General features: G+C 36.5%; 1 protein-coding gene across 7 annotated transcripts in view; it reads right to left on the bottom strand.

The window, feature by feature from the left end:
• Positions 1-26753, bottom strand: part of GRIA2 (glutamate ionotropic receptor AMPA type subunit 2) — a 94313-nt gene that overhangs the window by 47155 nt on the left and 20405 nt on the right. For all 7 annotated transcript variants that reach the window (XR_007166121.2, XM_048071829.2, XM_048071830.2 and 4 more), the window contains exons 3-4: positions 7102-7341; positions 1856-2052 (exon numbers count right to left, since the gene is read on the bottom strand). Coding sequence is in view for 6 of the 7 variants with exons in the window: in XM_048071829.2 (XP_047927786.1) it covers positions 1856-2052; positions 7102-7341 (437 nt within the window). In the remaining variant the exon portion in view is untranslated. The remainder of the gene's footprint in view (positions 1-1855; positions 2053-7101; positions 7342-26753) is intronic.

The following is a 26753-nucleotide window of genomic DNA, read 5'->3' as shown; positions in this document are numbered from 1 at the left end:
CTGTTTGGGATAAACTCAGAAAATCTAAGTATCAGAAAAAAAAGAAAAAAAAAGATTCACATCTATCAATGCGAGCATCTATACGAGCAAGAAAAATATCTTAGAGATGAAATCAAAAGGAGCAGCAGCCAAAGAAAATCACAGGTCTATTACTAAACAAACAAGGAGAGTAAAAATGAATGGTAACTAAACCAGAGCATTCTTTTCCTCAAAGACTGGCAAAAGAAGTAACTGAAAAAAAATTAGTCAGCCAAGCCTTCATATCAGGAAAGAGATTATAATGAATATTATATATTTAATTTTAAAAGAATCTAGAGGATAATAAGATGATAAACAGCCAGTACAGTCTTGTCAAAATCAAAATATGTCAAGGCAATTTTTTTCCTTTCTGTGATATGATAGCCATCCTAATGGATAACAAGGAAGCAGCAGGTACAACACATCTTGAGTTTAATAAGGCTTTCATCCTGGGTGACATCATTACAAGCTCTTAAGGGAATTTGTACATAAGTCACCATAAGGTAAGCAAACAACTGTTTGAAAAGCTATAAGCAGTATTTCTGTCAAACACTGCTCTGTTCAGTATACTTACTAATTACATGGAATTAATCAGTATTTTTTAAATCAGGATATTTATTAATGGGAAGTCTGAAAATATGATTGTTTAAAAAAAACTGCAGATGGTAACAGAGGGAAGTTGCAAATGCTGTGAAGAACAGGATCAAATTTAAACTGATCCTGAAAATTACAGAATCATTTTGAATTCGCATACACAAACTGTAACAGAGAAAAATACAGTGAACTCCATTTGCATGCTGATATACAATGCTCATTGCCTGAGCCTCAATTACAATGACCTTCATAGCAAAGACCAAAATAACAAATCCTCCAAAAAAGCTTCAAACTAATATTCACCTAAATACATCTACTAATATAGCCCTAGCTAATATATCCCTACAGATGGTGTAAAAGGTCAAGCTTAAACAAACATGGAACTATCCCTATAATATTCCAATGTGCTCTGTATGAATAAAAAGAGGAAGCAAGATAAAGAGACAACATGGAAAAAGGCCCACCTAGCCGCTACGACTGTAGAGGCAGATTTGGAGGTAACGCAAAATTTTGTATCCAAATGCTGTGATGCTGTTGTAAAAAGAAAAATATACAAACAAACCGATAAAAAAAAATGACAAACAACATATGTGGGGATGCAGAGAAGACATTTTTCTGTCATGTTTAATGTTCTTAGGTCTTAGCTATGGAAGACAGCATCTAATTTTGGTTAAGACATTTTAAGATAGAGACAAACTGAAGACAGACCCAAGGACAGTACAATGACAAGCAGCTTAGGAACACGAACTATGAAGAAAATTACATGAAAAAAGAGAAGCTGTTGAAACAGCCTTCTAAGATGTATAAGGTTTTTGGAAAAAAGCATTAGAAGTAGAAATCATTGTCTAGTGTAAGGCGTACTAAGCCTTAGCCATAATATAGCTATATTTGTAATGCACCATATATAATAGCATATAAACTACATATATGTATACTACCTAGACAGACTGTAAAATAGCCTTAAAGAGATTTTATTATTCTTATTATTTTTTTAAATAATCAGGATAGTAAACCATATGGGACGATCCACATAGAATTATCCTGCCTTTGAGTAGAGCGAAGGATTATAGGATTTGTATGTTCTCTTTCTGTCCAATGTGTATGTAGTCCTCAATACAAATCTGTCACGTCCCAAACGATGCATAACTATCAAAAAAATAGGATCAACTGAAATGATGCTTACATTGGTCTTACGTATAGAATATATCTAATTGTCATCGCTGAAAAAATGAGAATAGCAAACCTGATCAACAATGTCGTTGACTTTATCACGCTCACAGTCCAAAATCACTCGCCTTTCCTTTTTTACCTCTAGATCTTGAAATAGTGAACGGTAAGTTTCATCTTTTCTGTCATTGTTAATATTTCCTACGTTGATAGCAGTCACTTGCCATTTCTTTTCAGCTGCAGAATCCAGCACAGCTTGCAATGTTGATAAGCCTAGCGATGCATAGGAGAAAAACAAAGAATATGACTGATAAAGGTTCAGGAATAACAAGCTTCTAAGAATGTGATTTATGAGATTACTTATTTAAGATTTCACTGTTATTCATTTCACCTATCATACATTGTTAGGACTCCTCAGAAATTAAGCTATGTGTGCGCCCAAATTGTTCTTACTGAGTGAAACTTTACTTAAACCATTGGTAGGGATCAGGATAGAGCCTTGTAAGGACAATCTTTTGGTTTTGCTTCAACATTTTTCAGAAGGGGATTTTGCCAGTTCACTAATCCATTGCTGGAATTCTATAGACTGGGAAAGAGGTCTTCTAAGAGAAAAAATGATCCAATTATAGCAAGTGGATCAGTTGTTTATTACAGAATGCTATTTAACTGTTCTGTACTTGTGCAGTAACCTATTTTAAACCCTGTTCTCACTGAGGCCTATGGCCTCATGTCACAAAGTTATTATTTCTGTTGCCACAGTCCCTGACTGTGAAAGAAAGCATTTCGATATATGTATTTTTCCATACAGATAAGCAGGCCCAGTGCTAATGCCTACAAGCAGTCTATAGAAGTTTGCTGCCATTTTATCCTTTGTGACATATTCCTGCCAGGAAGCTGTAATCTCTGCACAGCTGCAACTGTCTGCAAAATATTGTAAAATCAGTGACAATTTTACATGACTGGTTTTCCTGTTCAAAGATTAAATCACTGAGTATAAAAACATAATTACTGCTAAAAATGAATTCCTGCTCTTTAACAAATACCTGTGTCCAACAGCACAGCAACTTCCACTCATATTTAAATCCCTCCCAGAGAATTCTATAGATCTCTAGAGACAATAATTTTAAGGATAGCAGATAGTATTACAAAAAAAAAGTCACCAAAACTGTCAGACTATTTCTCACGATCCAGCTGACATTTTTGATCATTCATCTCCCTTGAAACCACAGAACACCAGGAGTCATTTCTTTGAGACAAATTTCTGACCTGGTATGTAAAGGAAGCTTTATGGATAACTGTCATGAGAAATATTGGTGGTTATGACCATAAACGTAGAAAGAAAGTGCTAAGAATCAATTTGTCTCATAGTAGATTGGTCGGTGTTTAGCAATTCAGCTTCGTAAGTGAAAATGGTAATATATAGCAATATACAAGGTTGGTCATCAGCAAAGGAAGAAAATGGCAGGCTTCCAAAAACATAACTTCAATGATTATGTCAAATAGTTCCAGCTTTTTATATTGACTTTAAAGAGGAATGATATGAAGTTTTATATGTCACGCAACAAAACATTTTAAAATAATAGATCACTACATCCAAAGGCACATACAAACTATTTATATCATGCTAAAGAGAAATGTAGACATCTGGTAAAAGGAAAAGATAAAAGATGTACAGTGTACGTTAGACCATTATAAAATACTACAGTAATTCCATACCTCAAAAAAAACATTCTTAATAACAATTTTCTACTTTCACCTTTGTTAACTCTTTCAGAAGTTCAAGACAAGGAAGCAATTTTTACTATGCCAGATTGTTTATTTTTTTCCCTGACAATATAAAACCCACTGTCAATTCTGGTCTTAGATTTATGGTTTTACTTCCTGAATTCTTGCATAAGTTTTTTACTCCAACTTCAGAAGGAAATGTCAAGGCATTTTCCAGAGTAAGTGACAACATCTTTACTATTGTGCAACTCTATGATCCTAGAAAGTCATCTGCAACTTGTTAAGCAGCTGAATAACACTGCTTCCTAACATCAAGAATAGGTATTATAAAAGGGAAATGTTATTTTGGGAGGGAAGAGCATAGTTCTTCTCAGAAAAAAATATTTTTGATGCATTAGCAATGAAAATGTCAATGCATAATTAGTAGGAATAAAAAAGATAAAGGGAAACTATAAACTAACTTTCAGAAACAAATGCTGTTGCAGGTTCCTCTATCACATATGAAATGTATAGCTATGTAGTGTGCTAAGTCCTGAGGGCTTTGTTTAATAAGGGATGTTTTGGAGTCTCTTTTCACTTCTGATAAGCTAAATTTCATCATCCTTCATTGTAAAATGTAATGTTTCCTTATCTTCATTTGCATATTCAATGAAATATCACCTTTCCTACTATTAGCAGTGAGGACCCTATCAAGGATCTGATAAATTTTGCAGCGCATATTACTGCTTTAGTTTGCATTTTGTTCCTGTGTTTAACAAATTTGTTTATTCCACACACACAAAATAAAAAAGAAAAATTAAACATCAACAAACTGAAATGGATCAGGCAAAGACACTTGAATCAGTTGATTCATATAACATGAATCACTGTTTCAGATCTTATTGAGTAGATTTCAGGTCCTCCAATCTGTCTTTGTATGTCTCCTCTAAGCCAAAAAAATCTCAGGCATGAATTTATAAGGGCTATTAATGTTAATACTATCTATGGCAAAGGGTTCCTCTGATCTTCCATTTTTCCTTGGGACTTTTCTTTTTTTGAGCACCCTCTGCACCCTGGTTTTCTTGTTCTTCAAGGTGAGAGAGTTGTCATCCTCATCCCTCATCCTCATACAATTTAGTTTATAGTTTACTGTGATGTCTGTCAATAACACAATGGAAAAAAATGAAAGAAATCTTTCACAGCAATACTTTTGTGGATGTGGAATTATTTGGACAGAGGTAAAGGAAGTCGGACTCTGCAGAGAAGAAAACTCTAACAACTGTTGCTGTTTTTGACTGCATGAATATTTCTGTTTGGGAACTCTGTGTTCCTGAACCTCTTGTGGTTATGATGAGACAAACTTAATTCAGTGAGCTCTGAAAGGGAGGACTGAATAGAGGCCGAGTGAATTAGCGATTCTGTTACAAATAGAAAACTCCAATAATGTCATTACTTTTTTCCAAACTGCACTGTTTAGTACTGGCAACACAAAGAAAGTAAGGAGGATAAAGGATGCAGTCACATTAAATGACATCAAGTGACACATTAAACCAGTAATAGCTTTGACATGCATATACTGAACGGTCTCACTTCTTATAGACGGGAAAAGATAGGAAATTGTCCTGCACTTCATCTAGTCAGCCTCTAACCATTGAGGAGCTGTAAAAGTAGCAATGAATTATTCTTTTGGAATAAGTCATTAAACTAATTCCTATTAGCTTTCATGGTTTCCATGAAGTCTATCTTTTATCTCACTCATGGAGGAGGAAGTATCTCAAATTATACATAATTCCTTAAATATACAACACAAACACTTATGCAAAAGTGGTGGAAGCGTGGACCCTGTATATCCAGGATCTGCTGTCAGAGTTGCTGCCTGCACACTGCTTGACTCTGCAGGTTAGCCTTGTGTAGGCAGTGGGAGCACTGAGGAGCAATGATTTACTCAGTATAAAGGTAGGAGTTTCATGTTTTGGAGTTCATTATCACTGGGGTGCCTTGCCACAACTAAAGCATACAAATCAAAAAAAAGGCATAATCAAAAGGTGACTACAAGCAACAATTTCATGCTGTTATTCCTGGCTAGATTCAGCCAGTGCAGCAACAAGGTGGTTTTTAGAATTTACTAAATATAAATCACATGCAGGTCATGTACTGCACACTGCTAGCTGATTGACAGAGGTTAAGCAACTAGCTTCACATCTGCCCTTTCTAAAAAGGCAGTGAATGTTTCTGATTCTAATGTGAATTTGGAAAGGATCTACCACAGAAACGAGCTTAGGATTCATCATCACACATGACATTATTGTTGGAGGCTATATGCCTGCTTTAGTTTTTCTTACTTTAGGGCTCAGAACAGTGATAGAGAACTGTTTTGAGTAGGTCCCTTCAGCTTTTCCGAACAACTATGGATAAAAAGTCATCAAAAGGCAGAGAATCTAATGTCACCCCATAACTTAATAAAATATGGTGTGACAATATGAAATTAACCATCCTTCAAATCCAGTGGAATCTTACTATTTAATGTGCGTTTAATTCTGACCAGTGAACATGCAGATGAGCCACTAAACAGCCTTTTTAAAGGGAAGAGTTGAAGAAAAAAAGTTAGCCATAGGCTACTAGGTAAGGAGAACTCAAAAAACAGAATGACAATAATGGAATTCCAGAAAGGGTAGTCATAACAAAATACTTCTTTATAATGTTTCTTCTCAGAAAACTAATATACCACAATTTACAAGTAATTCTTCCCAGTTCATAAACTGTTATGCTATTATTATGACATCCATAAGGGCATAAGACTTGTGCAAGCTATATCCTGGAGTAAGTTGCCTACAAGCAGAGGATTTGTGTTTATCAACAACAACAAAAAAGAAATAAAAAAATATAGAACAAAAACTACCAACAACTAAACTCAACAGCGGAGAGGAATTTGAGTATCTGTCAAAGGTCCAAGATTCTTGTTTGCTTTGTGTCCAACTATTGATTTTGCATGTTGTTTGGAGTGAATCTGTGCTAGTAGACTGCCCTTGGTGTTCCCCAACTCTGTTGAAATACAGCTGAAGTACAACACAACTCAGAGGTGGTAATTAGGCATCTAGTACCTGGACAGTTACCTTCTGGAGCCCCAAGTTTGCAACAGGGAGTTCAGGCAGTCAGCTGTAGTGGCAGTGTGAAGACTAGCTGTTTGGTAAAAAGAATGGTCTCACAGGCTTACTGATGTTCATGTTTGATTCTGTAGTTTTAAATACTTGGCACGCAACTCAAGAGTTAAGTGTAGTTGATGAGCAACATGTTACATGCAAAAACATCTTAGCATTTTTATTAGCTTTTCATTTTTAAATCTTTAAAAAGATGATTCTTTAAAAAGAAAAAATCATAGGAACTGTTTTACGTATGAGTAATTTCTCATTACTTATCAGCACATGCATGCCATTCTATTAATGCAAACTGTAATAATTTCATTCTCATTTAAACAGTTTTGTATTCTTTACTAAAAACTCATTTCTAAACCTAAGTTTGCATTTTCTGCATGTAAGTATTCCTGTCCTCCTTCTCTAAGACTGATTCAACATTTCAGTGAGATATATCTAGCAAACAGAACACAGTACCGTATCTCACCTCTGTCGCTGTCATACAAATATGCAAACTTGGTCCACTGATAGTATTCGATCAAGCTAAGAAGAGCTCCCTTGAGGTCAGGTCTCATCTGAATGACAAATGGATGTGTTCCATCTGTTGGGAAGCTCGGAGTTATGAAGGAGACATGAAGAGTCCCACAGAATGATGTTATGGTATTTACAGACTTTTTGTCATAGAATCCAAAAATAGCAAAGACTCCTCTTGAAAACTGGGAGCAGACTAGGATAGAAAAAGAAAAACAGTTAGGTGGGAGAATTTTTTTTCCAAGAATTTATTGAAAATTCTATCACATATTTGAGAAATAATGAAGTTGTCTGATCACGTAACAGAAGAAAACAATAATACTCTGTTAGGGAGATAAATTGTTAGTATTATTAATTAGTAATATAAAACTTCAACTAAAAATAAATTCAGGGATGTATTTCTTATTCCTAGAAAATTTAGAAATAAAAGTCACGAAGTTATTCTTAAATTCAATTTATACAATAAAGAATAGTGGTATAAACATCTATGGCAGCTGCAATTTATAAAATGAGTCATGACCACACATACTATCACAGAAACAGATAACTTTTTGTCATTAAAAATAAATTGACTCTGAGATCAAGCCTCCTTGAACTTTTTGCAAAATACCATAAACATTTTTCTATTCAGGGAAAGATAAAGCGAGAACTAGAAGCAAATATCTTCATAGCAGAAAATAAGTTTCTGATTTGCTTTAAACCCCCTGACTTTCAGGCATTATTATAATTCCTGCATTTTTGGACTCAGCAAAAGCTGGTCTTTCTGGATGACACTTGCAGTCATGTTGCAGAAAGAATAACCTCATAGATGTAAATAACATGCTGATTCCTCTTTTTTTTTTTAATCACTTGAGACAATTCAAGCCAATTGATGAATGCTGCTGATCACTGCAGCCTGTAAAAGAGCTGTTTCTTCTAGGTCATCCTGTTCTTTGACAATTCAGGTTATACTAGTGCCTAGGTTTTAAAAGCAGGGCAGAGTAAGGAAAAAAACCACTCTGATTAATTCTGAGATATCACCTATGCATTCTTTGGTTTGCATATTGTCACCTTGAACAAGAGACAGACCCTTCTAGAGAAAACATCTACTCAGCCTCATTGCAATCCCTGCTACACCTGGCCAGCTGATAGATATAAATCACTATGTCACTGAGTCTAATTTTGCCCAGCTACTTAGAGCACTAATCCCTGAATATGATTCATTGATAAGGGCAGAAATTAGTTGATTTTTTTTTTTAATTTCTCAGATTTGAATGCTAACCAGTATTTTCTCTTTTAAAGTTATCACATTATTATTTAAAAAACAAAAAAACCACACCCTTCTACCTGTTATTATTATTCATTTCTATTCTCTGTTCACGATTTTGCTTATCTACCTTTGCTCCACAGTCATCTCTTACCATAGTTATTCCTATACTCCTATATTCCTATATACTCCAATTAAAAGCATCTGAACAGCATGAGGGAAATTCTGGGTCTACCAGTTTCAACAGTTATTTCCTATTAACTTTAATTAGGTCAGAATTTCACCTCAGGTGAGAGAATACAAATGATGAAAAAAAGATGAATAATACCCCTTTACAAAAGGACATGGCAGGTATTCCAGGGTGAGAGTACAAGATGGTTAGACCTCTTCCATTTTAAATGCAAATCCTTACATAAAGTTGCAATATTTATCTTGAGTGTTTATTAAGGGTATAGCTGCTCCTTGTTGAACAAAGGCTTCTGAAAAAAGGCTGTTAATTTTCTGGATAGCTTTTCTGTTTAAGTTACTCCAAGTCCTTGTTCTATCCCAAATCACAATGCTCTTGCTGAGACAAAAACAACGCATTACCTCCCCACACACTCATGAACAATTGTTTTCCACCCACAGCAATGCCTAAATACTTTCTGAACTTGCTACAATCCAAGTGTTAATGTCTCATAATCCACCTTCAAACATGTATATTAGAATTAACCACCAGTTTACACTTGGATCCCTAGACAAGAAGACTTGGCCAGCAGCACTCTACAGCAATCTTTTGTGTTAAACTACTTTAATGCCATGTGTAAGCAGGTGACAAAAACAATGACGCTGTCATCTCAGGATTGCTGAAAAGTAAAGAAGCGTTATGCTAGTACTGCTGACTCCTAGGATGCTATTACATCTCCTGTCACAGGTTGCTTTTTGTCAGTCACCAGCCAGTGGTCTTAAGCATAGATGAAATAATGCTGCCTACGAGAAACTTGGAAAACCATAGACAGGGTCTTTCCAGAAGTACCCATGCCACCCCTATTAGAAGCAAACCTGAGTATTTGGAGCCCCATATTCCAGTCTCCACCTCAGTTCCTCCCCTCATCCTTCCCTCCCCTGACACAGGAGAGATCTGGACCCATCAGGCCTTGCCCAAACATCTTTGGGGTAATCAAGGTCAGTCTGGCCCACGTTTGAGTTAAGGTTTCCAAGGTGGCTGCTGCTTGGAGGCTGTCTGGGCATTGCTCTGCCTGTGGGAGGGGGTGTGTGACTGCCTTCCCATCACTTGCTTTTCTCTTCCCTTCACTTATTAATCTGTCTGTATCTGCACCCACAACTTTTCTCACTTTAGCTCTTCCTATTCTCTTTCTCTTCTGTGGGTGGGAGTGAGCCTGCAGCTCTGTAGGTGCCTGGCTACTAGCTAAGGCCAACTCAGGACAGGGCAGAAGGTGTTATCCCACCTTCCACAGGCAGGACAGACTTTTAAATAAATACCACTGGCCTGTGCTCAAACAGGTGAAGGAGCTCTGTACCCTTTCAGTGACACAAACACGCAACCAGCATACTCTCCAGAAAAGATCTGCTTTTTCTTTCAAAGTGAACGTCCATGCTGACAGGACACAAACTTGCAGCACCTCTCTTCAGTAGTTACTTACTGCTTATTGACAAAACAGCTCTCTTGGATTAGCACAGCAAGCAGCTCTGCTTACAGTCTTTACACCTGGTACATCAGTCCATATGTGTTATGTGTCATCTGGGGAAAGTGAGTGATATCCTCTTGATCTCCCATCCCGCACCAAACAAAAGACAAGTACCTAACACTACCTCTGGCTGAGTAAGTGACGCAACTCATTTCCACTTCCAGCACTGGCAGCTTGAAAGCTGAATTCCACAACACATGTATTCAATCCCTACCAGTATTATAAGATAAAAAGAAAATCATTTTCTATTTTTTTAAATGATTAAGAAACATACAACACAGACATGAGCTTTCATTTAATTCAAACAGGGCTGGCTGCATATGAAAACAAAATTTCTAACACCAATCTTGAAAGTAAAGACACGATGCACACTAGCAAATATTAAGCTATATGGATTGCCATAAAATCAGGATCAACTTTAAAAGTTCATCAGCAGTGATCAACATTATGGTTGAACACTGAACATCCTCAGCGCTGGGTTTCCCAGATGGGAAATTCCCATTAAAGATGAGTGAGAGGGCACCCATGCAATATAATAAAAACTTGTTAGAAAATAAGCATTTAGACAGTCACAAGGCAAATACTTGCAAATATTTTGGATCATTTGGTCTCTGAGGGCAGGAAGGGAAGGTATTTCTAAATATGTAACAGTGATACAATGAATAATGCTGAATACGTAGTTCTTTTGGGCTGGTTTGTCATCTTACATTAAGTCTACAGTCATTCTTATTGCTGGAAGATGTTAGTTTTTTAATAGTGAATCACAAGCAGTTCACAGTTATTAGATTAAAAAAATCGTGATGATTAGGACTCAAACCATTGAAACATTAAAGAGAAATTTAATTAACGACATTAGAAACAGCAGCCAGGATTCATTTCTTTCAACCTCTTCTATATGAGCTGTTACTTTTGGGGTTTATGTTGTCCTTTCTAGAAATACTCTTTGGCCTACTTAGCAAGAGGTCAAGAATAAAATATGCCAGTTTTGTAATCACTTTTCTAGAGACACTTGCTTAGACTGGCAAGTATTTGGGGATTATGAGAAACAGGGTAGATAATTAAAGTTACCTGAGAAGTGTTATATAAGAGTTCTCCTTGTTCCTATATTAACTAATAAGCAAAGACCTATTTTGCACTGGTATTCCAGAACACCGAAAGTGTATCCTAGCCTCTTCCAAATGCTAAAGCCCTGATTTGTTCAACAACAACATAAGTTTATGCCTGGAATGAGAAATAGATGCCTTGTCAAAGGAGGACCAAAACTACTTCACAGAATTCACTTGTCCAATTATTCCATTGATAGCTACATTAACTACAGTGATAACCTCCATTGATAACTACACCTGTTGCTGCTTAGGCCTTCCTTTTACCATGATGTACTCACAGCTTTCTTTCTTTCAACACCTTCTCCATTATGCTATTCTGATTTGTCTATTAATTCTATAAGAGGGATGACCTAATATTTAGCCATGGCCATTACTATCTGTCCAGAAATAAAGAAATATAAAAAACAAACATTCTTTGCCTCCCATCAATGAGCATATTTCTGTGATACATACTGTCATTTTATACCTCATATCTAAGACTCAAGAAGTGTCAACTAAAGGGTACATCTGAAAATTCAAAATATAAAAAAACCCCTGCAAATATAATTAGCTTTACATTATGAAGTGATCCCAGTATAGGAATGACAGACATTCATTTTTGTAGTGACTGAATAATTGAATCTTTAGAGGCATAAAAGTCACTTTGAAATACTTGTATTTGAATGCATAGACTTAGAACCTATTCCTGATCAAGTTTTTTTAAGCCAAGACTTGTTCTCCAAAGGGGCAGTAACAAACCCAATCATTGTTACATGCAAAGACAATGAAATTGGAAAAAAGAAAGCTAGCAAAATGCTTATTTATTAAACTTATAAAAGCATATGTGTCACAGTACTTGCATGAAAGTGTGGTAAAGTCATAAAGATATGACTCTTAAGGTTCTTCTAACATTTCCAATAACTTCTGTATTTGTAAATTAGTTTTGATGCTCAGTCTCTGTCCAAAGGTGAAAATTGTGAAGAAAGTTTTCGCCATTCAATGCTTAGATTTTAAATATTCTCAACATTAATGTGGCTTCACATGTTATTTTGTTACAGTAACTTATTTTACTGTAGTGCTAACAAAACTGTTCTAATACTAATATAGGGAAATAAGTCTTCAGCACATATTATTTAATCACATCCAATCATTCTCTTACTTCTAAGGGAAAGAAACTACAGCACTAGTGTGAAGCAACCATCAGGCATAGCCTCTGCAAAAGAGGAGCAAAACAAAGGAGTGCTGGCTGGCCTAGGAAGTTGACGGATGAGTCGGAAGCAGCCAGGAACAAGACACAGAAATCGAATGCCCAGTTGTTTATTTTAGCCTCTGAAAGGCAACATTAAGAACAGACAGTAGAAAGTAACCACAAACAATAGATTGAACAACAGCAGCGAAAAAAAAAAAAACTACAGCTGCCAGAAGAATTCACATATGATTGAAACTGCATCAGAAAATCATTATGAGAATAAAAATGTATTGCTTCCAAAGCCATTTAGAAAATTGCAGCATAGCAGAAAGCATATTGTATGCATTTTTATAGACTACAGAATTTTTTCGATAGGGGTGTTCCATATAGTCTCCATGGTCTCTTTTACACATTCAGATTATTCTGCTGCGTTCTAGATGCAAGTGGTAAATTTCTACTCAGAAGATTGAATGAAGAATAGGGAATCACTTAAGTCCATCTAAGGTGCTACCTGGAACCATGGAGGAGTATGTATTTAACAGCACTACTTGAGATGCAGGTAAGTTTTTCCAGGGGTATGGCAGGCTAACCAAAAATCAGGAAAACACAGTTCCCCAAGGCTCAAAGAAAAGCATAATAACCAAAAGATGAGATGATTGGCCAAAGCTTCATTCTAGAATTCAATAAAACATGGACAAAGAAAACAAAGGCTGGCATTTTAAAATCCTAAGGTATACTTTAGCAAAGCTGAGAGGCAAATCAACGCCAATTAAAACATCAGTGGCAATCAGAACTGAAAATATGCTATATTTCTGGATAACAAAACAACAAATAATACAAAGACATTTCTTTATGTCCTCCTTTATGATATTTTAAACCCAGCACCAAATAAACATGGATTTTTATTTTATTTTTCAGCATGTAAGAAAATACACATGCCTGAAATTACAGTCATGTAATACTGATCTAAACCGTGTCTTCTTTGCAGGCTGTACATACATAAATTCTGGTAAAACAAAACAAAAACAGACTTCACTTGGACAGATGAGTATCAAATGAAACTGAGATCACACACAGAAAAAGGAATGGAATGGACTCAGTGATGAGTTCCTCATCTGCACATTCAGTGTAAAAGCACAAAGTGCAGCTTCAAGCAAGAGCTAGGCTGCTAAAGAAACAATCCGTAACAGAAAGGAGGCCTCTGTTTTGCACAGAGACAAAGAAGGAAGTTCTCACAGCCTTAGAGAGTGAAGAAAGCAAAATTCAAATCCTGAATGTTGAATGTCAGTAGAGGACAGTTATGGCAGAGCAGGTACCAATGATGCTTCTCCACCTTTTCTGAAAGCAAATAACTGAAGGCCACATTTCTATGACCTGAAATGTTCGGAGATTGTGTGACCGAATGGAACTTTCCACACCACGTTATTAGCAAAAGAGGCTTTGATCATTGTGCAAAATGAGAGTCAAAACCTGGGCTGCTGCAGCACAAAACCAACTCAGAGACCAGGAGAGGCAAATTAATTTATTTCAACCAGTCAATCATGCTTCACACTGAGAAAAGAAACTTTGTGCCAATATGGGATATTTTAGGCAAGTACAAAAAAGCCTTCAAGAAGTTAGGGGCCATCTGTTAGGAAAGTACATGATGGTATGGCACAGCTTCTCTATATGCTAATGCTGCAATAATGAAGGTGGTAAATAAACATCATGTTCAGATTGAAACAACAGGTCAGAAAAAGCAGTCTGTTTCAATGACAGTTGCATTCAATTACATATTGCTTGGCTGTGCACTATAAGCATTTTAAAATCTTTTTCATTGCTGTGACAATTACCATGATGCAAAAGAAATCATTGCAAACACCACCGAAAGAACCACGATAAAACAATTATGCTTTTATGAATAAAATAAGATCTCTGTAATAAAATCAAAATGCAACACAAGTCTTTCTGTGAAGAAATTGCCCACAATCCAAGGAACCCTTACATAGCTCTTTCTCAGAGCTGTTAGGATGCTAGTGTATTCACCTAAATCACCATTCCTAGCAGCCAAAGGGGGTTACAATGCTTCCTGATCCCTGAATCTGGTGACCTGGAAACTCTGTTGAATAACAAATGTAATTTTATCTTGTCTCCAAAACACAGGAGGTTCTTCAGGATGATCCTCTACACTGCCTCGCTTCATTGTCTCCTCCCACCCCTCCCAAATAAAATCCATGCTATTTCCACTTCATGAAATTTAACTTTCATTTATTTGTTTCCTTCAGATCTAAAAAATCACATTACAAATCTGTCTGCCTTTGTCATTGTAATTGGGAAAGGTACAAACACAATCTTTCAGTAACATAAAACTTGTCATTTTGAGTGTCCAGCAAACTATTACCTCCTAGATGTAGGAGCCAGTAATCAAATCTAAGAGGAAGCTACTGGCTTTTTTGGCTTGCCACACTGCAAACCACGGAGAAATCAGCTCTTTCAGAGCTAATAAAGTTTAAGAGTTCTTAGTCTGGGCAATCAGAATAATTCTACTGAATGCAATGGATCCAGTACAATTTACCCTTACTGAAAATGTGGTTCTCCATTTTCAACATGACAATTTTCACAAACTTTTCAAACCAGAAATGTTACATACAATAGAAAACTCATCTCCTCTTCCCCTTAATCATCTCTGTTGAAAGCATCCCTTTTCTACACTTCATTAAACTAATCATCTTCCAGTTCCCATGAAAATTGTGTATTTGAAAACCTGTAAAAGGATTTGGAAAAGGATAAATCCAGCTTGGTAGGTCCAACTACATTTTATTAGAATGCCTGCAGATAGTTATTCAATTTATGAAACTTGTTTTTCTTTTAAGCTAGAAGGGCCAACAGTCACTACTTAGATTGTCTAGTCTTGCTCTACAACACTCTATGCCATCTAAAACGAATCACGGGTTCAACGCTGAGTCCCCCTGTTACAGGACAAGGATAGGTACGAGAAAAGACCCTGAGGCTGTCTTGTAAAAGGAAGGGAGGAATGAATCAGCGTGAGTCTTAAGGAAACTGCTAGAAGGAATAAAGAGGATTTCTTGAGGCAAGGAAAGTATAGCTGAAAATATATAAGTGATCTGTTACTCTCAGAAGACTTCATACTATAGTTTTAAAGGAATAAATTGTTATTTTCCAACTGGTCAATTGTGACCTGCAATACACATTATTCTGAGGAAAAGTCATAGGTTTAGTCCTAGACATTTATTGCTTACATATCTCCTTGAAATGTTGCAACTGGGAGCCTACCTCATTCACACAATACGCTGCAGTCTACACCTTGTCACTTCTGCACAGCTAGCACTGCAGCATCCAGCTTTACTGCGACTTGCTGTTATCCCTTCCTACAGTCTCAGTCCCCCCAGATGGCTGAACCTGATTTTAAAATAAATCATTTAACTGGAAATTTTGGCGTAAGATACCTCTGCAGAGAAGATCTTACACAAACCAATGGTTAACGTAATAATAAGTAAGCTTCATGAGACCTCAGTTCTCTGCCTAACAACCTTTACCCCCTCATAGCAAAACCTGTGGCCCCCTTCCACCTGGAAGAATTTCCGTCCCGTAACATTGCAACCTAAACCACTCACCCACAGCAAAGGGTCGGTTACACTTGCATACGATTTTTTTTCCCCCTGTCTTTTCAGGTTGTATTTCCCTATACAACATTTAATCCCTGTAACGTCTTACAGATCTATGACATTCACTGGGATAATTAGCTGCTTAACTAACTGCCAGGCTTTATTTGGATTTACAAATGGTCTAAAACTCACAACACACACCTTCCTACCTGCATGCCTTATTTTTCCAATGTGTGTTGAAATAACAGAAGCATTGTTTATTTGTGAAGTACTCAAATACCAGTCAATAAACATTATTAGTAAAACAAATCAGAAATACAGTGAAATCCTCCTAATTAGGACACCCTAGTGAACAGCTTATTGTCCTGATTATACAACTCTTAATTAAGAGAAGAGTTTATTCAAAAATAAAACAGCATGGAGAGCTTTAAAATGATAAAGTAAAACGAGTACTCATTGCAAACACAGGAAGAAAATTCATATTCCCTGCACCTCCTCTGTTAGTTCCTTTAATCTTCAACAACTTGATGCATTTCTACATGCATTGAAAGTTCCTAAATTTTAGCTCCTATTTAGGAAATTTCAATTTAGCACAGGTGGAATAAGTTCTTGCTTACCAAAACTTACAAATATGTCATAAAGGATATTACCAGCTGCTTTAATAAAGCAGTGATTACGCCTCTCCTTCAAATGGAAAATACTACAATACTTGCTTCACAGCAGCAGAGTTAATGAGCTCAGGTGAAGTTCTACACTGTTTAGCCTCTATGTTTTACCTCTGTTACCTGAGCGTCTACATTGCACACACATGCACATACACCTTATCTTGAAATAAAATTAAAGCAATTTGTAGAGGAAACCTGTGCCATGTCTGAAACCCAGCGTGAAAACATCTTGCCACTTAGCACGCTGATAGCATCTGAGGGTCAGTTTCTTGATCTCCAAGTTCTCCGACAGATTCTGTGTAAATGTCAAAAATCTCAGTCTTTCTGCAGTTGGCTTGACTCCCTCATTTTCCATTACAAGTAAGCCATCAACTATGCACACTATTGCATTTTGAAAGTTGAATGGCAAACCACCTTCAAACTTCTTAGCTGTAGGAATTCTGCACTCAGAGATGCTACACTTAAGTACTTAAAACCAACAAACCCAAACAACTCTAAAATAAAAAACAAACTAGTAACAGGTACTGCTGTCACTCTGCTGGAAGTGACAAGGAGCTCATAGATGACTTAAAAATTGTAAACCTAAATAAATGAAAAGGAATCACATGGAAAATAAACAAGCTAGCTCTGTGATTTTTTGGGGTAATGCAGAGATAAAAAATCTTGCACAAAAACCTACGTAGAATCCTGCACACCTCCAAATTATGCCCACCTGATAGCAAACCTTCTGTTATATTATGTATACTCCCTTCCTGTGTAAAAGTTTTGCAGATGCTTTCAAGATTGCTAGATTGGGGTTTGTAAGAAGGTCCCATCCACACATTCCAACTGCTGTCTCCACGATGTGCACAAGAAGTCACAAAAAACTGAAAGACATTGCATGACTTTATAGTCACCAACAATACATCTTCCTCTAGCTGAAGAGAGCAGACCTGAATGTCACAAAATTGTCTGCTGAGCATATGAAAACAAACTCATTTTTGGAAACTGAGCTTTTTCACCAGAAGGATTTGTTTGCTTTAAAAATTTATCATAATTTGACTCAGATAAACAATCATTAAAACATTTACCAGTGCTACTGAGTAAATACTATAATACTTAGAAATTGCAAATAAAGCTTTGCCATTTCCCTTGCAAATAGTGACATGAAACTAACACTTAAGATTATCTAGACACAGCGTTAGACAAAACAATCCTTTTTCCAGGCACATTTACGTACCAGAGACGTAATCTCACTTTTCCCTTTGTGTCAAGTATCAGAATAAAGTATTTAGTACAAAGTCTCATTCCAGAAAACTGCAGGCTTTTGAAGATGCAACAATTTATACTAGCTGATGATCAATACTGTAGCATTACTGTCATTAGAAAAAACTATCATCTGCATCAGAAAACCAGATTAAGGATCTAGTCCACTTGAAGATTGATTCGCTGTATATACTGTGCTCTGATAATTCATATTGTGCCTTTAACTATGTGTATGTCAGCAAGCAGTACAGATGCGCAGAATGAAAAGTCAGTACTGAGTATCAAGTGTACTTGTTTCAGGGGTTTTCCTCTGGACTAAATTCAGGTCAGCTCTGTGGACTACAGAAAATGAAATGCCCACTAGCAGATTCTGGAAACGCACCCTCCAGTTTTGTTCCATTCAAAAATAATTTGTTTCTTGTGCTTCAAAACCACTCCATAACGTGACAACCAAGCAGTAAATTCAGGGATGATTAAGTGATTTCCTTCAAAACAGCATTCTTAATCCAAACTGAATCACTCAGGTAGAGTCACCCATGTATTTTCAGCACACATGAAAGAACATTCCATTTGGATTGAAGTAAAATTTTATCTAATGGCCTATTACTAGAACTGGTTATAGTAGACTGCATAGGTTTAGTGACAGTTTAACATTTCAGGTTCATTCATTGACAACATTCTAAAAAGGATTTTTCTTGAAGAATAAAAGTATTAAGCTTCAAGTCTTCTTTATCTCCCTGTTTTTAAGAGGTGTTTAATTTTTCACACAAACAGGTTACATCTGTTCCCACAAAAAAAAATGACATTCTGTTTATCCATGTTGACAGCTTGCATAGTCCTTACATTAGTGTCTGGTTTGGTGTTTTGAACTCCCAGCTCACTGAAATAATCCTAAAAGGTGATGTTCCCCAAAGAAATATTACTTCTCTTTTCCCGTTATTTTTAAAGACTCATAACATTCAAACATGGGTCATGATTTGGATGTCTGCTTCATGAGGTGAACAGAAGGCACTGGCAAAATACAGTAAATCATGCTGTAGATCTTGTAGACTGATTTGTTATCCTTACAAGAGGCTATTTAAAATCTCTATCACGAGCCAGTTGGAGTGGTTGCTATGCACTGCAGACACAGTAGTCCAGTCTTGAGTAATTAGACTTCAGGACTGTAAAACAGGACTGAGCTACTACAATCTAAAAAATTACTAAAAAATTACTGTGCCTCAGCTCTACCAATATCCTGTGGTACTTTCGACAAATCGTATAGACTTTGTGTCTCAAACTGTTTTTATTTGCAGGCTGAACACACTTCTTCCCTCCTCACAGAAATACCAGAATTTTTGAATGACACAGGTAGTATTGTTTCATTGAGGAATACAAGTTGCATGGCTAAGAAACAACAGCTCGATCACCTGCTGAAGTTGAACAGCTAAGACTTTTGTTCTATCCTAATATTGAAGGGAAAAGTGTGCTTTCTAGTGTTTCCCCTACCTGAATTTTGCTAACTCTTTCAGATTTTGGAGAACACGGTCGGGAGACTGTGTTTGCTTGTTCCAGAACTTCTCCCATAGTTAGATCAGGAACCAACATTTAGATTGCTCCAAATGATGATGATTTAAAATATTATTTATTTCTGTAGGTCACACTTATTATATTCAATGGAAATGCTATCTATATTAGGATAACATTGTTCAGGGAAATAGAGCATCTCATACTGTTTGCCCAGAGTAAACAGTTTTGCACATACAGCATACAGCGTCAAGCTTTTAAAGGTGTTCCTACAAATACACCTGATCAACATGTAATGCAACAAAATACAGCATTTTGTAGCATATGGCACACAAAGCAGTGAAGTGAAGGGCGTGCCTAGATCTCAGCTGTGGCATGCCACCTAGTTTGCTCTGTAGCATTTATTTAAACATATGGTTCATCCTAGGCGGCATCCACCACTGAAGCACAGGTGTGTATTCTTTCACTTGAATTCATGACCCGTGCGACAAAGCTACGATCAGCTCTTTCAGCTGCATACTTTATGTCAATTCTGTTGTATAAGTTTACTTAGAATTTACTACAAGAAACAAATGGAAATTCTACATTACACCTGCATGTGACAAAAATACTTAATTATATCAAGCATTGTTTAAACACTTTTCCCTTTGGAGAACAGGGCCTAATTAAAGCTCTTTGACAGTGCTATAAATCACGGAACAAGGATGCTGCGTTTTTAAAGGACAAATTTATAGTGCCTGACCAACAGCAAATGGGTTCCCCAACTTCCTCTGAAACAAAGTCATCAGTATGAAATCAAGATCTCATTTATTCTGGCTTGCTTCTAATGGTGGTAAACCTGAACATTTCAGCTCACATGTTTTCCCTAGTCTTGGATCTTCTATTGTTCTTTCTTCAGGACTGTTTTGCATTGTGAACAAGATCTGCCCTATTAATTCACCCTCACTTGCTTTCCACCTGGCTAGAAGCTGTTTAAAGAAGTCAAAGCTTACTAGCCTCTGTCCCCTAAAGGACCAGAAATTGACAGAGAGGCTTCTGCATTTCAGACAAACACTGCTGATTTGTTACACAGGAACTCTGCTGCTTCATAACTCAGAAAAGGCTCAAATCCATACAGACTTTTTTGCTGCTCTCTATGTTAAGGCACTCAAAAGATGTTGTAGATATTCTCATTTAAACTATTACCTAAACCAGTATTGGGACTTTTTTTTCATCCAGCTCTTGCACCTTTTCATAAAGCATCATTTTTATCAAGCATTCTTTTTTTGGAGATGCTGTGAAATGCTTTGCCCTGAAAACTAGAAATGCCTCAGTTCATCCTCTATGAAACACAGAAAACAGACAAAGCTAATTTCAGAGTTGTCTTAAGCAGAGCTGGCATTTCAGTATCTGAAATTATCATTGGAAATGTTTGCTAGAACCACAATTTTATTATGCAAACGTATGAAATATAGTAACAGCTTAATCTTATTCTCATTGGAGTCTTTGGAAGTTTTGCTATTTACTGAAACAGGAAGCAGATCAAACACTAGAAGCTTAATAATGCAAGCTCACTTACCATTGTGCAAATAGCTCTTGATTAATTCAAAGTACTGCTGTAACACACAGAAGAGCTCTATGAAGGAAGAACTGAAGCCTTACTCCGCACAGGGGCGGAAAGCTTTCCTACCACAGAAACTCTGGGAGTGATCCCTCGTGCCTCGGTGTGCTGGTGCTGATCAAAGAGCTGCAGAAGGGGCTCTGTGCCCAACACCCCCGGGCACAGGACCCCTCAATGATTCATGAATGAAAGAAGGTCTGAACAGAGCAGTTGGTAAGCCTGATTGCCTTGTGGGCACCCAAGGAAAGCCTGCTGAAAACCTGGTCCTCCAGCCAGCTCACTGAAACCAGCCAGTCTATACCACTGTGAGCTCACTCAATCAGGCCAAGTAATTCCATGCATATATGTTTGTTTTTAAGCTCTCCAGAACAAAGTTACATTTTTATAGCCTTCAGCTTCACTAAGATATTTTATGTAACAGTGAGAATAAACTTTAGACAACAATAAATAACAAAGGAGATAACGTACATTGTGCTACCTTCTGTCAAACGCATGCTGGCCAAATACCTCAACCACCCTTCCTATGTAGGCAAGACTGACAGAATGGTACTGAAATTTTGAACTTCTGTAAGAGACTTCAGCCATATGTCTTGATCAATTTATATGCAGATCCCTTCCCTCAGCAGAACTTCTTTGCACCAACTGTTAGCCCATATTGTTGAACCGAATCCAGAACAACAGGAATGAAGGAGTACTGTTCCCTTTTAATTTGAAGAGTGATAAAAATGCAAATCAAATAGAAGTATTATTTTTATAGCAGCCTGTAGGTATTATATATAGCTGTGAAATCAGAAAAAGATGCATATTTACAGTTTCTAAAGAAAACAGATAAATAAACCAATTGTAAATTTAAATGTAAATTGTGTGATATCTTGACATCTTACATGAAAAAGAACACGGGACAAGGGAAAAAAAGATCAACAAAGGCTGCTGGAAGTCAAAAATAAGACACAACCTTTCCTCCTTTCTACTATTATCCTGAGGCTTGAAGTCACTACCTGGTAATATTTTAAAAGTCACATAAGCATAACCCTGCCAAGAACAATTCTGGACAATGTTATTCGTCCAAATATAAAAATAAGGTTTGTTTTCCTGATTACAAAATCTGCACACAATGCACAGAATATATGCATACTTAGAAAATAATTTTTAATTTTCTTTTGACTATACAAATTAAGTTAAAGGGATTATTTTTTACTTGTTTTGAATTATTTAGATAAATACCATGTACATTAAAATATTGGAGATGTATAGTTTATTGTATAGTTGCACACCAAAGGAAGTGTGCATTTTCCTGTGTCTGAAAATATAAAATATTTTATATTGCTTTTGTTACTTGGTTAAAAAGGTAGAACGCACTGTAAAATATGCTAGTTATTAATGAAATTAACCTGAAATTTATGAATTATCTGTAATAAGAAAGCCAGGTTACTTGAATTTTCAGAGGAAACCAGTACTGCACTCCACACTTAGCAATACAAATAGTACTGTGTTCCACACAATGCTGAAAGAGATGTATAATCCTCAGTGTAAAATAAAAGTTCAGAGCAATACAGAGCAGAAACAACATAAAAGGTTAGCAACACTTCTGATGGCAAAAGGTTTAACCTGTTTCATCTCCTATTTTTTTCCCCACTACTAATACACAAATACAGGAGATAAATGACCTTGTTTATGTAAATGCAACTAGTCACAGCCTTCCTTGACAAATTCAAATGACAACCATGAAAGTCAAATTTTGAGCAAGCATGTGCTAACTACCTTAGGCAAAGTATATCTCAAATATTATTCATCCTTTATGTGAAAATATGACTTGACCTGTGTTTATCACACATACTCCATTAAAAACTTAGTCTGCCTCGGATTCCTTTTGGGGGATAGCAACTCAGGTGGTGAGATTTCATTAAAATGATGATTTGAAGAACAACTTATTCAAAGCATGGTTTAATGGTTGATTTTTGCCCTCTCTATTTTTTCAGTCCTTTCTATTATTACCATGGCAGTGCTGCAAAAACTGTTGAGTTCTAACCAAGCTGTCTATATGGCCAACTTTTTGATTAAGTCAAAAAATGGCCTACCACTTTTATACAAAGTCAGAGACAGCAGAGATGAGAAAGATCCCCAAATTCTAACCCAAATCACTGTCCTTTCAGGGCAGGACCATGTATTTGACCGACCGGCATCTTCCGTTACACACTTTCACCAAACATGAAGGAGTCTCACGTCCACTATGAGAGCTAAACCCAAACAATGAAAGCTGTAACATTAAGTGACAAAGCATATGAAAACTCTCCTATGACACTAACGTACAGAAATGAATGGGGTTTAGTTTGCCAGAGCATGTCCTTGGGGGGAGGTTTTGAAATATACGTTAACATTATGACTTCAGCTAAGCTATCCTAATTCTGCTGTCTGTACATACACACACACACATATATAATTTTTGCAGCTAAATATGAAGCCTTATTTTTGCATTGGTAGACCATCTCAGAGTTTCCAGTCACTGTAAAAGGGAAGTCTTTTAACCTACACATGCCCATTAACCTGCACTTACTGCACAGCATCTGCAGCACCTTTTACTGGGGAGGGTTTTACGTTTAAGTCCTCAGCAACATTTCATGGAGAAGTATTTGGAAAATAAATGTCATTTCTGGTACTTTCAAAAAAATATATATACCTATTGTTTTAATCTAAGAACATGTATTTATAGAGAGACTACAAGCACAAATGATGCAAGAACTAATTACACTTTTTTTTTTTTATTATTATTACAGTGTAACTCCCTTGTGCACATTCTTATTCTGGAATACTCCTTACAAAATAAAACTTCAACTACAAGTAAAAATAAAAATTAAAAATTAAAAAAAAAAGCTGAAATATTACTTACCTTCAAACACTGCAATAAAGGCCAAATAGTCATAACGTTAATTAGTAGCCTAAAAAAAAATCAATATAGCATAGGCTAGATTGAAGACCTGTGCCATTACATGATCATAGCAGACTGCACAAACTTTTTTTCCAGTACCATTAGATGTACCTTATACTTATCTCATTCCACAGTGCAAGGACGTTTATGACAAGTGACTGAGCTAATACATTTCTATAAGTAAAGAAGAATCGACAAAAGAAAAGCAAAATTGGACTTTTTTAGTTGCAAAGAGGAAAGCAGATGAAACAGGACAAAAAAAAAAAGAGAATAATTCCTGTGAAACCTAAAGGCAAAGCCAAGAAAGAACTCCGTAATCATCACTGGAAAAGCGTAATTTATCCACTTAAAGAACTTCCTTGCACATTCCTTATTGTTTTCTCAGGCCAGAGCTTAACCACTGAAGGTGATCCTTTTCTCTTTCTGTACCTTAGCTAGCAAGAATGCTGTGTCACTGCTCTCAGAGGTGTTCAACCGAAAGTCCTGCATACATTGCTTTTCTGTCTCCCTTCACTATGGCGTGACCTCAACCTCTTTCAGTTGCAGCACCAAAAGTTGCCCAGCCCTATGTTACTGTTATCCCTTCAACAGTTAAGCTCTTTGGCAACTGGCATTTTTAAACTATCTGAAACTGTGCAGAATCCACACAATTTGATAACGATGCAAAGCACAAGGAAGTAGTGCCTTTGCTTTGCAATGCAGGAAAAAGACTAGTCTGCGTCATCCAGATGAGTCACACTAGCAGATTAAGTAAGGGCAGCCACATCAGAGAATGAGGCAATGACAGTACAAGAAAAGCAAAATGTTTTTCTAGATTTTTTAAGTAATGAACGCAGCTATAAAACCAACAATGGGACTAACGCCTTAGAAATCATTAAAATTACTATAAGTCCTTCTAGGGGTCACTTGTACAACAGAGGAGATTAAGGAAAGACTTCCCTTTGTGTTCAAAGGCCTGGAATATCTATCAGTTATTAGAAAAATCAATTCCACCTACAAGTGTAATGACAGCAGTGAACCACCATTACTATGATTGACCATATAATCTTCAGTGGAGAAAGATATTCCGTGCACAGCATATTTCAGTATCATTGTAATAAAAATGGAGTCATAGTTGAGTGCTTTAGCTGAGAGTTTTCCTCAAAAAGTGAGAATCACAGGTCTGCTGTGAGCAGAATTAAGATCCAAAAGAGCAAGTGTTTCAGGAAAGCTTATCTACCTATGATCATATCCCCACATCAGGTTCATACAAGGTACTAAGTGCTCAATCCAAACACTGACAGTTCAGTCAGCGTAGAAAAGCTAAAGACAAAAACAGGGCATTAGGTTAGGCTCATATTATGTGAAAGAGGCAAAGCAGCTAAGAACATCAATCCATTAAGTAACATAAGAAATGCTAAACTCCTTGTCAAGATTTTTATTTACATTAGCAGAAATTTGCAAAGAGCCTATGAAAAGCAGTAACACTGGGAAATGGAAAAGGGGGGTGACAAATATTTTTGAGTAGTTTTCTCAACAAGGTTTTCCAAAACTTCACGACTGAATACACTTGAATTCAAAGTAAGGAAACTGTATCAAATGCCTCACAAGAAGGCCTTGGGACAGTATGCTCAAAGGTAACAACTCCAGTGGTAGAAACTGAAGACTGCGAAAAATAAGACCCATGCAGCTAGTACACTATGCTCACGTCAAAACCAGAAGTATCCACTGTTCGAAATTCCATTAGTATGTACACAGCAGCATTGCAACAGTTCCACAGATCATATCCTTGGCAATCCACACTAGCTTTTTCAGTGACAAGATGTTAGTACATGACCTTAGAGATGAAAACGTATGACCTTAAAGCAAAATACATTTGAGAGAAATTCCTGTCAAAGACATTCAGTCAATCCATTTTCTAGAAATTCGAAATACAACAGAGAAGAAAGCTATGGAGATGTATATTTGCTGTTACAAAATACCAGCTGGCATCTGAAAATAAGCTAGCAGAAAGCCAGAATAAATGAGACTTGAGGCAAACAACCTCTGAAGAAAATAACGAAGTGATAAATAAGAACAACACACTTCAAGGCAAACCAGATACTTCAAATGTAAGTAAAGGATTGAGAGTGGAGACCAAACTAATGGGGAAAAGATGAAGAGAACCTCAAAGCAAATCTGTCCAAACATTCTGGAAGACATCTGCAACTGATCTGTTTAAACCTAGAATAAATCAGTGGCTGCTGATTTAGATAGAAGATTAAAGTTACAGGTACACCTTCTGCTCCTCTGTCACCATCACAAGGTGTGTTCTGACCAGTGGGTCAAGAGTATTTTGGAACATATTCTTAGCTTTACAAAGAAGTTGAGCATTAAAATCACCCCTTCCTGATGTAATTTCTAGGAACACAGATTTGACATTTAATTCAAGCCCAATTGAAAACAGTAATACCAGGAGGATAGCACTGGTCTTTTTCGTATCTCTTTTCTGTTTTACTGCCTGCTCCATCTGTAGTGGTCCTTATGAAATCTTTGAATTCGCTTCTTTTTTAGAATCACAGAATCATCATCCAAGCTGGAAAAGAGAAAGGAGGAAGTAAAAATTAATTTCCCTAAGATAGAATTATTGGCTGAGGTTTAACATTGGGTTTGGAAAGTCTAAAAATGGAACTTAAATTAGCAGAAAAAGATAGCTCGAATTTGTATTCTCCCATCTTAGCCCATCATTTCTTTGTAGACTGCAGAGTACTTTTCCTCTTTCTCTACAGGCAGGAACCTGATATCCTTTGTGTCACTAACACATTGAAATAAATTTAATTTTATTCTAATCTAATCATTTGATACTGTAGCACATCAGGACTATCCTGGAAACAT

Source organism: Anser cygnoides, chromosome 4 (genome assembly GCF_040182565.1).
Source record: "Anser cygnoides isolate HZ-2024a breed goose chromosome 4, Taihu_goose_T2T_genome, whole genome shotgun sequence".
Classification (NCBI taxonomy): Eukaryota; Metazoa; Chordata; class Aves; order Anseriformes; family Anatidae; genus Anser; species Anser cygnoides.
This window is presented reverse-complemented; position numbering and strand designations above follow the sequence as displayed.